The sequence below is a fragment of the Schistocerca nitens genome, chromosome 4, assembly GCF_023898315.1.
Source record: "Schistocerca nitens isolate TAMUIC-IGC-003100 chromosome 4, iqSchNite1.1, whole genome shotgun sequence".
NCBI lineage: Eukaryota > Metazoa > Arthropoda > Insecta > Orthoptera > Acrididae > Schistocerca > Schistocerca nitens.
This window is the reverse complement of record NC_064617.1, coordinates 502,266,474-502,278,660: the sequence shown is the minus strand read 5'-3', so window position 1 is coordinate 502,278,660 and position 12,187 is coordinate 502,266,474. Positions and strand designations below refer to the sequence as shown.

Below are 12,187 nucleotides of genomic sequence, written 5' to 3'. Positions count from 1 at the left end.
TGAGGTAATAGATTCTTTCGCAGAAAAGAAAGCACACCATGTAAAGCTGTAGCAAGATTAGAAAGAAAACAATGCTAGGAGCTAAGGGTTGAAGAAATGTGTACTGAATTGCTTGTCTCTTGTCTTTAGTGGTTTTATGTATCCTATATTTAATTTTGTCACCCTAACAAAGTTATTAGCTAACAGGCAATAAAGAGTGCAAATTTTCTGAAGAGTTCTTGTTCTCCCGATTACAATCCCATCCAGTAGTAATTGCGAGATTTTTTTAAAATAGGGGGCAGGATGTCGAACCAGGCAACTGGGAGCAGGAGAGGCGGCACAGGACATTTTAATTTCCACTGTTGTGAATATAGTTTGATAGCATCCAGTACAAAATATACACGTTTCTATTCCATGGAGCGAAATACAGTGACGTGGATAGAAGAATGCTGTGTGAAGTGGGGCGGCATTGCACTCTGGCACACTTAAGACCAAATAACATGTCTTACATTTTCTCGAACATATGTTTTATGTATCAGACTCTTCAGAAAGATGTGCGCTACAAAATGAACATAGTTTAAAAATTCGATTTTTAAAATTTTTGACATATCTCAAACTCACGATGGAGGGGCGCTGGGAGGGGGGGCGCCACTATCATAGTATTCCCCCGGTTCGGAAATATCGTAGATCCAAGGCTGATGCACAGAGCAGTCTGAGTTGTAGTGGGGAAGTGTGTAGTCTCCGTGTGACCCGTGTTTACATTTAGTTATTTTGCTGTTTCCTCTTCGTTTACTGCTCTCATGTCAAATGAAAACAAAATGGATATCTGTTGCCGGGAGCTATCAAGTGAATTAAAATATGTTCAGATAATTACAGACGGTTAATATACGTTATTAGTTCCAGATTTTATTTTATTTCCACTTTTCTGACAGCCATGCATTAATTGCCTTGTAGAACAATGTAATTATTTTTGTCAGTTTTCTAAAGAAATTTGGTTTTTATTAACGTCTTACACTGAGGCAGTCGATGTGTTTGAAACAAAGTGTCTAGTTCCACACTTGTAATCTCCCCACGGAAAATTACCCTCTACCACGCAATAATTAATAATGGTCAATCAAATCTTCCACAATTATTCACTTTTGAAAAGTATCTGATCAGATTTTCTAGTAATATATGCGCCGACAGCTCGTCGACGCCAAGGTATTTTTCTAGTACTTTTATTCTTTGGAATAAGAGAGATACAGATATGTATTTTCCATGGTTGTTATAGAGGGATAAGGGAACAGCTTCGGAAGTATCGGTTGGAAGATTGTCGGGTTGCTAAAAGAGACATTTTCACTCTTCTTCTCGCTAAAGCGAGCTATTAACGTTTGTGCCACTAGCGTGATAGGTAAAGAGAAAGAAAAAACTGTAAAAGCAAATTGCATGAGACTTGGAACCAACAGAAAACGGAACATGTAATGGAGATGGATTGAATCTACAGTTTTCCTCAGAAATAAGGTTCGTGACCATTTTATTGTAGAGTGAATGACGAATGAGTTCTCTGTCTGAATCATTGATGATTGTCTTGGCCCTGTAATTAGTGGGGAAGTTTCAGCTGTGACGAAGAGAGCCTGCAATCTCCGAGTTTTCATAAATCGTCCAAAAAGGCTTCGTCCACATCTGAAATTCTAAATCTGTCGTAAACTGAACGAATTGTTCAAACGATCGATTTTCCCAACTGAATGCAGCGCTTAATAAAAATAACAAATGTAAAGATCTTTTCCAGCAAGCCAGCCGCTGAATATTAAGACGAAGGGCTCCACCAGAGATTCTACTAGGCTGATTCCACGTAAATAATATATTTAAACTGTACAAGTAATAAAGGCGACAGATACACCTCTGTACAGACAAAACATTACACCAAGTTAGCGGCAAGCTGCATTCACATACTTTCATCATTTACAGTAGAGAATTCATTATACACTATTGGCTAATTTCAACTGCTCACTGCATTTCAAGTGCACGTTTTCATGTTCTAGCATGTATGGCATTATGCCATAATAAAGAATCAAAAATAAATTAATACAGTACTGGTACTCCAAGAAAATAGGTAGAGGCCTACTTCATTGGGAATCTGGACATACGAATGTGCTCTTTAAGTATGCACTTTACATGTGCATTTTTAATATGGTTCACGAAATTCCGATGCTTTTGGAGTATCCTCTGATGTCTCTTTTCTTTTATTACATAATGTAAGATCTTTTAATGTACACGTATGACCATATTGGGCTTCTTGCGTCATAGCAACTGCCAAAGCACGGTGGCGCCTGTTATCTGGCGCTATGACGACTACTGAAATGAATCTATTTCTAACAGGTCACTGGAAAATATTGTGAATGTTGGTTTGAAAAGCTTTATTTTCAAAGTAAATTTCCTATTACGTAAGTTGAACTATGTGCGAGAATGTACGATGAATTTCTTAAAACACAGTGCATTTGATGACTAGCCATTTAGAAGTATTTCGAGCCCAGAAGATCAGACATTCATGTCGTTATTACGAGCAAATTGATGTAGTGCTACGGGAAGCTCTCTCTCCTCTGCGGTAGCTAATTTATTTATGGAAAACTTTGAGGACAAGTCACTGGACTCGGCTCAAAATTTTACTGGCACATTTGTGTGATATATCCTAAAGTGTAACACGTGCAAAAAATATCAACTTTATATGTGAAAGCTTAGCTTCTTTTGCAGCTTATTAACCTTAGAGACCAATATTATATGTGAAAGCTTTGCTTTTCTTGTAGCAACACTATTCATATTAATTTAAAACATTAACATTTCCTGTTTGTGTATCCTTGCTACTTAACAGTGATGTTACTATAGCTGACTAGATCACGAGTCTAGTGGTCTGAATAACCGCTGTCATCGGCTGGCGCGATCACGTGACATGGGCTATGACTGGCTTACAAAAGCACATCGCAATCTCGATTACAATGGTTCGGAAAGTAACATGCGGTGTTTGGTGGAATTCGAATTTATACTTTGGTAATACAAAAATCCCCCCCATGAACCATGAACCTTTGGAGAAAAGAGAACCACTTGTATGAATATCAAGAGCTCAGACAGAAACCCAGTTCTAAGCAAAGAAGGGAAAGCAGAAAGGTGGAAGGAGTACATAGAGGGTCTATACAAGGGCGATGTACTTGAGGACAATATTATGGAAATGGAAGAGGATGTAGATGAAGATGAAATGGGAGATATGATACTGCGTGAAGAGTTTGACAGAGCACCGAGAGACCTGAGTCGAAACAAGGCCCCGGGAGTAGACAACATTCCATTAGAACTACTGACAGCCTTGGGAGAGCCAGTCCTGACAAAACTCTACCATCTGGTGAGCAAGATATATGAGACAGGCGAAATACCCTCAGACTTCAAGAAGAATATAATAATTCCAATCCCAAAGAAAGCAGGTGTTGACAGATGTGAAAATTACCGAACTATCAGTTTAATAAGTCACGGCTGCAAAGTACTAACACGAATTCTTTACAGACGAATGGAAAAACTAGTAGAAGCCGACCTCGGGGAAGATCAGTTTGTATTTCGTAGAAATACAGGAACACGTGAGGCAATATTGACCCTATGACTTATCTTAGAAGCTAGATTAAGGAAAGGCAAACCTACGTTTCTAGCATTTGTAGACTTAGAGAAAGCTTTTGACAATGTTGACTGGAATACTCTCTTTCAAATTCTGAAGGTGGCAGGGGTAAAATACAGGGAGCGAAAGGCTATTTACAACTTGTACAGAAACCAGATGGCAGTTACAAGAGTCGAGGGGCATGAAAGGGAAGCAGCGGTTGGGAAGGGAGTGAGACAGGGTTGTAGCCTCTCCCCGATGTTATTCAATCTGTATATTGAGCAAGCAGTAAAGGAAACAAAAGAAAAATTTGGAGTAGGTATTAAAATCCAGTGAGAAGAAATAAAAACTTTGAGGTTTGCCGATGACATTGTAATTCTGTCAGAGACAGCAAAGGAGTTGGAAGAGCAGTTGAACGGAATGGATAGTGTCTTGAAAGGGGGATATAAGATGAACATCAACAAAAGCAAAATGAGGATAGTGGAATGTAGTCTAAGTCGGGTGATGCTGAGGGAATTAGATTAGGAAATGAGACACTTAAAGTAGTAAAAGAGTTTTGCTATTTGGGGAGCAAAATAACTGATGATGGTGAAAGTAGAGAGGATATAAAATGTAGACTGGCAATGGCAAGGAAAGCGTTTCTGAAGAAGAGAAATTTGTTAACATCGAGTATAGATTTAAATGTCAGGAAGTCATTTCTGAAAGTATTTGGATGGAGTGTAGCCATGTATGGAAGTGAAACATGGACGATAAATAGTTTGGACAAGAAGAGAATAGAAGCTTTTGAAATGTGGTGCTACAGAAGAATGCTGAAGATTAGATGGGTAGATCACATAACTAATGAGGAGGTATTGAATAGGATTGGGGAGAAGAGAAATTTGTGGCACAACTTGACAAGAAGAAGGGATCGGTTGGTAGGACATGTTCTGAGGCATCAAGGGATCACCAATTCAGTATTGGAGGGCAGCATGGAGGGTAAAAATCGTAGAGGGAGACCAAGAGATGAATACACTAAGCAGATTCAGAAGGATTGAGGTTGCAGTTGTTAATGGGAGATGAAGCAGCTTGCACAGGATAGAGTAGCATGGAGAGCTGCATGAAACCAGTCTCAGGACTGAAGACGACAACGACAGCAACAACAACAACAACAACAACAACAATACAAAAATATGCAGCATACATGTTGCTGCACATCAAAAATCTTTCCAAGGATATACCCAATGCATATCTTTTTATAATATCCTAGACATGTCAGCTATAAAGGTATGAATATTCTGCAATCAAATAACCAAGAGTAAGCTGCAGGGAAGTGTTCATTCTTCGTGTAGTAAATGAACTCGTAAATGGGAAGCAACATAGAGCAAGAGGACAACAAGAAAGCTAATCAAATGAAGGAGCAATTGTAGAACTGAACAAATCAGTAAAGCAACAGAAGTGCCAGGGCAAATGTGTGCAAAGGATAAAGATGGACGACGACATTGAGAAATGGAAAAAGTTGCCTGCAGAAAATGAGTATGAAAAGTGTTAATAATCTGCACAACGTTTGATTTCAGTGTTAAGAAAAAGCAACTGAAGTAATTAAAGAAATGTTAGGAACTTCGGAACTTGGTCACACATCTGAGTGGTCATGCGAAGTTTTGTATGCAAAGCAGCAATCTAAAAATGTTAGAACTTTGACGTAAAGCTTTATTGAAATGTGTACTTATCATACAGATGAATGGAAAAAATGTGTGTATTATTTTAATCATGTTACAGATTTTTAATGCAAATCTTATTAACGAGCTCTTCCCACTGTTAGTGGTCTACCACATTTCCCACTGTTCTGTTGTTAACTACAGTAATGTTTTCTGCCTATTCCAAACTACAAATTTGAATACATATTTTACATTGGTATGTGTATTGTTTATGATGTAGTTAAGAAATATGTATGTGTATTTCTGAATTTGGAAAACATGGTTAAGAAATTAAAATCAGAACCCATGTTTTTGTTTGATTTTTCTATATGTAGGCGCTCGTTAAAGATGTTGTTTCCCCTGTTTAATTATACATTTTCAGTTTGCGTGAAAGTGGAAAACGTTGCAGCATGTGCACCAATGTTCTGTGTGTTGCATATTTGGAAGAAATCAGTTAGATTAATAAATCTGCTTGCAGTTTGATGATAGGTTTGATGTGAATGCATTATTTCCAATGTGCCTTATCTATTTGACCAGCTTGTTTCCATTCATCTTAGCATGAACTAATGCAGAGTTCTCTTTTTTTACCAGTTGTACTATCTGAGACTTCCAAAGGATATAAAGGATTACAAAGTAATATTAATGGATGCCACAGTAGCTACAGGTGCAGCAGCTATGATGGCGATCAGAGTTCTTCTGGATCATGATGTTCCTGAAGAAAATATCCTCTTGGTGTCATTGCTAATGGCAGAATCAGGTAGCATTTACAGTAACCATTGAAGTATTTTAGTGAAATGATTAGGCTGTATTTATTACATTTTCAGTAAATTCAGTTAAATTAAACACTGGTGTACACCTCCAAAAAAGTTTCCATTTAAGGTAGTCCAATAGTCGTGGTAAAATTTTCTTTCAGAAATATTGGCTGGAAATGAATGTGTCTGTAGAAGTCAATTTAATAACACAGAAAAAAAATGCATGGATATTTAGCTTGTGACTGTTATGTAGTAAGGGTATACTAGTAATTATAGTGTCTTTCAATCATGCCTGTCTGCAACTTGACATGCCTTCTTTATGGTAATTAGCAATCTATCTTTTCCTACATTGTTTGTATAGTAGTAATTATTTACTTTCATCGTCTCTTAAGTAGCATGCTTTACTTTTTGATTCTGCTGCTAAATGATTCGTCTCTGTTCTTTGTTAGAAGAATACTCAAATGAAACAAACAATGTGTGCAGAAGAAAAGTGTCTTTGACCTTTGTAACTGTCCAAGATCAAGACTTCCACCCTGTACTAGTTTCATGATTCAGTGCATGTCCTGCCTTATTTGCTTATCTGGTTTTGAAGATTATATAAGGCAGTGTCCCTTACTCTATCTTTTGTATATGCTGTAGCTGACATGGTTTATTTACTGAGATCTAATTTACCCTTAGCTTTACATTTAATTCTTCTCCTTTGTTTGGGATGCTATCTTAGAGATGATCTTTTGACAGTCCTTAGGAACACCAAAATTTTAACAGCAGAAATTTTGTTCTGATTTTTGGAATGGTCAAAGTCCCAGAACGATATGGCAGTGTTGAAAATGCTGTAACTTAGTAAAAGTTAATTTGCGTGTTTCACATTTTGTGCTATAATGTTTCTATTATTGTTCAAATAGTGAAGAGTCCAGAATGTAATAACAATATGGAAAGGATAGATTGCTCCTTACCACATAGAGGGGACGCTGAATCACAAACAGGCAGAATGAAAAGGCCTGCTAAACATTTACCGTATTTACTCGATCTAAGCTGCACTCGAATCTAAGCCGCACCTGAAAAATGAGACTCGAAATCAAGGAAAAAAATTTTTCCCGAATCTAAGCCGCACCTGAAATATGAGACTCGAAATTCAAGGGGAGAGAAAAGTTTTAGGTCGCACCTCCAAATCGAAACAAAGTTCGTCTAGTTGTAATATGAGACACAATTTAGGTCGAATGAATGATGATACAGCTGCAGTAGTTAGGTTAGAGTCGTAAGCTTAGCAGTTACGGTTTACCAGGTAGCCATTGCTACGCGTCACGCACTCAGTCCGTATTTATACGGATATCCTTCCTTTTTCACGTGCTTCGTCTGGTTTGAATTGATTGCTTATTTTTCTTTGATCTGATAAGTGCCATTCTCTATGTTATAGGTGTTTACGTCACTCCAAGCTGAAAATGCATTACTGCACTGTGTCATGCATTGTTTGTCGCATTCTGATAGTGCGTGTTTACGGCCTGTCGCCGCTCGCGGCGTGGCTTGCTTTTGTGCGCGCTACCGCCGCTTACAAATAAAAAATAGAGAGGAGTCGTCTCATTAGCGAAACATTTGTTGTTACTTACACTACTGCTTTCTTTGATAATGATCAACAAGAACCAAATAACAGACTGCATATGATAGATGATGTTCTGAACGAAATTTTAGCGAAAATTTTTATCCGTTCCAAAATCTTTGCAGGCGCCTCTTTAGTTCATTACATTCTGCACAGAAATTAGTCATTTTAGATTTAAAAATCTAGTCAGTTGCCGTGCTTCATTTCTGACTGTATCACTATCAGGCATAAGAATAATACGAATATAAACATGACATGATATGTATATTCTTTCCCGTTTGCTGTTGTCTCACTCTAGTTTCATAGTTTATTAGGCAGACAGGATTTAAATGAGATAGTAGCAAACACGAAACAATACATGGCAAAATGTTTATATTCCTATTAATGTTATGGCGAAGAGAATACTACATGTGATTCACAATTCATAAAAGCTCCTATTAGCAACCATCTCTTCTCACAGGTAGGAAAAAATTCAGAACGTAGAGTTGGCCATATTGACAAACATCCCAAACAGTCTTGCCAGTCGGATTTTCGTAGTACATTGAAATGCTGCTACATTCGAAGATCAACAATACAGAATTTGTATTTACTTCGTTGGATAATGTACCAAAATGCAGTGGTCGAAACTCTGGGCGGAGGAAAAAGGCTCGTCTTCCACTTTTTTTTTTACTGACGCAGAGATCTTGGTGCCAGTATGTATCTTTGTGCCTACAAAGCATGCCTGTGTGGCGCTACATATATTCGACGGTAGAAGTTAGTTGTGGCGGCACCCACCAACATTTTTCAGAACTCCCGCTTGCTTTGCACTCGATTCTAAGCCGCAGGCGGTTTTTTGGATTACAAAAACTGGAAAAAAAGTGCGGCTTAGATTTGAGTAATACGGTAAGCTTTCAATAACAAAAGGCCCTGTGAACTGGTAAACAAATTCATACAAACACAACTTATACACACACGACCACTGTCTCCAGATGCTGGGACCCAACTGCGAACTGCTGCGTTGCCTGATGAGGGCAGTAATTTGCGAGAGTGGGTGGTGGTGGTGGTGGTGGTGGTGGTGGTGGTAAGGAGGCAGCATTGGGCAGGGAGGGAGAGGTATGGCAGGGTAAGGATAGAGATGGCTGAAGAGGCTGTGCTGCCTTTGGGGTCATGCAGGGACACAATGGGGACAGGATGGGCTGCTAGTTGCAGAGTTGTAGGGCTATGCACTCACTCTATGCCGTGCAAATCTCCCATCATATTTGAGCATTCTGCAGTGTTTCACATGTGCAAAACTGAGTGATACCTGTGGTATTCTGTGAGTTTTGTCTTAATAGCTGAAACCCCTAGACAACACTGTGTTTCACAAACAGACGAGAAACCTTATTTTTAAAGTGCTGTTGTTCTTAAAATGTGTAGCAGATTCAGATGAGTTGGTCTGCAGGTTTGCCAAGAGGCAGCAATGCAGTGCAGTGGTCTGTGGTGATATTGATTTACGAGCTGTCAGGCGCATTGGGCAGGATGCCAAATTGTCTCGGCAGGCAATTGGAAAAGAGGAGTTTGTCTCCAGGAAAGAAACATAGCATGCCTAGGTGGGTAATAGGAATCAGGGACTTCAGTTGAGAGGGGAGTTCACTATGGCAGTGAAATTGCTCGCTGTTACGCCTGTAGCAGCTGGATTTGAAGGCAGTGCAATATCAGTGGAGAATATAGGAAAACATCAAATTTAAACATGTAAAATCCAGTGACTGATGCTGCTCCTGGGATGACATTTCGAAGAACAATGCATGAAGTATTATTAGGGTGAGACTTGGGAAAATTAAATCCACACTAGAAATTGTCTTTGGCAAACAGATGGAAATTCTTATGGAAAGAAAGTAAACTAATCTAATATTCAGAGCAAAATCAAAAACAATCTCTACCATGCCAAAATGGAGAAGAAACATGTTGAGAATGGTTTCAGAATCAGCTGTTGCCTTATTTGGATCCAGGCTGTGTCATTATGGTCAGTGCAAGCTATCACTCTGTAGTTCTTGCCAGGCCTCCCACTACAAAAATAAGAAAAGGTGATACAGTTTCATGACAGGGCAGTAATGGCATATCACATATTGAAACACAAACAAGAGCAGAGCTGCTGGACATCATGAAGATTTCAAATGGCAGTGGTAAATGATACAAAATTGATTTCGTAGCTCTGCAACATGGTCACAAAATGAGAGGAGTAACTCCTCATTATTGCCTTTATAATCCTGCACACCATTGAAGAGATACATGACAGATAGAAATTCTACGTTCAAAGTAGCTGACACTCTAAAACTGATCCATGAGGCAGTAGACAAAATCCCCATTGCTAGTTGGGAAGCTTGAGTACATAAGTGACAATCAACAGGAAGAAGATTATTGAAAAGAAGTTGTTCCAGAGAAATAATTAAATTGATAATCATTAGTCTGGCACCCACATGTGATGATTCCAGTTCTCAAAACAGTGACTATGAAAGATCAGAATAAAAAGATATGTGAGTAAACTAAATTTATTTTCTAATTTCCATGGAACATTTACTTTCTTGATGAAATTAAATAATTTCTGATATAGGCCACAGTTGGACACTGAAATGAATTCAGTGATGGAGTGAAAATTTGTTCCAGACCGGGACTTAAACCTGGATTTCTCGCTTCACACTAGTGGTCGCCTAACCGCTTCAGCTATCCAAGCACACTTTACTCCCAAATTCCCAACCTGTTGCACACTACTTATGTAGCGCCCCCCGTCCATCATACTCATTGCTCACTGCATCATGCCGGATTCCCGCAAGAGTTCAGAAGAGTGTTTGCATCCACACTGAAGTGATCTGAATAGCCGTGTCCCACTTTCGAAAGAACAGACACCACTCTTGACCACTCAGCTGTATGTATACAGAACACCCACCACACATGTGTAAATATATATGGCTTGATGGCCATTAAGATTGTTCCGGTGCAGATGCACTCTGTTGTCTGAACTGTTGCGAGAATCCAGCATGATGCAGCAAGTAATGTTTACATTGGAGAGGGCACACTATGTAAATAATGTGTGACAAGTTGGGAATTTTGGTGATATGGAAAGCATGCTCAGTGGTTGAAGTGATTGCACCCTTAAAGCGGGAAATCTGGGTGAGAGGCCAGGTCTGGCACAAATTTTCACTTGTCACTATTGAATTCACTACAGTGCCCAATTGTGGGCAATGTCAGAATTTATTCCATTTCATCATGTATACGTATGGCTGAGGGATCAGTAATGATGTGTGTTCTTTCAGACATGTCCGAAAGAACATACCATTTAATCTGTGCAGTAGAGAAGTTAAATGCATGATATGTTTTGCAACAGGGATTTTATTTTACTTATCTCACTATTCTCTCTGCCAATATAATTCTTTTCTCGTTTTGGTAGTAAAATAAGGGGCAGCAGATGGTGTGATTCAATCCGTAAGGTGCAATTTATTATAGAATCCATTCTGTAGTGCAAGACTGTATAGCTGGTTTTTCTTAATGTCATCATGGCTGGGAAAGATTGAATATGTGTACTGCTGGAGTGGGAGCAGAGAATAGGTGACACACATTAGTGAACATTGAGGCCATATGGTTTTAGGGTAATAAAAGATATGTTGCAGGGAGAGTTACTGCCAACGCAGTTCAGAAAAACTGGTTTTGATAGGAAGAATCCAGATGGTGAGTGCTGTGAAATAGCCATTGAAGTGCGGCACATGTATTGGGTGGTATGTTCAGCAACTGCATGGTCCAGTTGTCTCTAGGCCACAGTTTCCTGTGCATAGACAGCTCGTTATGCATCGTGCCCATGTAGAAAGTGACACAATTGTTGCAGCGAAGTTTGTAGATCACATGTCTACTTTAACAAATAGTTCTGCCTTTGATAGGGTAGGAAAGGCTTATGATTAGACTTCAGTAGGTGGTAGTGGAAGGGTGTATGGGACAGGTCCTGCATCTAAGTTTATTGCAAGAGCCATGGACCAAGGGGTTGGAAGCAGGGATTGATAAGGATATTTGGTAGATTCATTGGGCGGTAGTATATTACTAGGTGTATAGTTATGAAATGAGCGTTCTTTTTTTTGTGAAAATGAAACACTTAATTTTGAATTGAAAATTAAAAACATTTTATTCAAAGTTCTGACCATTGCTTTCTATACATTTTGACCACCTTTCTGGCAATTTTTGGACACCACGCCAATAGAAATGTTTGTCTTTTGAAGCAAACCAATCACACACAATTTTTGACTTCTTCGTTGGAATCGAAGTGTTCCTCAGCCAGTGCGTGTCCCATTGATGAAAACAAATGGTAGTCGGAAGGGGCCAAGTCTGGTAAATACGGCGGGTGGGGTAGCAGCTCCCAGCCAAGTGTTTTGATTGTATCCTGAACCACTTTTGCTTTGTGTGCAGGTGCATTGTCGTGTAAAAAAATTACTTTGCCATGTCTTCTGACCCATTCTGGTCTTTTTTTGATCAATGCATAGTTCAAATTGAGCATTTGCTGTCTGTAGTGATTGGTATTCACAGTTTCACCGGGTTTTAGAAGCTCATGATACACCACACTTTTCTGATCCCACCA

At 39.0% G+C, this 12,187-nt stretch overlaps 1 protein-coding gene across 2 annotated transcripts in view; it reads left to right on the top strand.

Annotated features, from left to right (window-relative positions):
- Positions 1 to 12,187, top strand: part of LOC126252538 (uridine-cytidine kinase-like 1) — a 131,254-nt gene that overhangs the window by 116,740 nt on the left and 2,327 nt on the right. For both annotated transcript variants that reach the window (XM_049953434.1, XM_049953433.1), the window contains exon 10: positions 5,857 to 6,022. In XM_049953434.1, the coding sequence (XP_049809391.1) occupies positions 5,857 to 6,022 (166 nt within the window). The remainder of the gene's footprint in view (positions 1 to 5,856; positions 6,023 to 12,187) is intronic.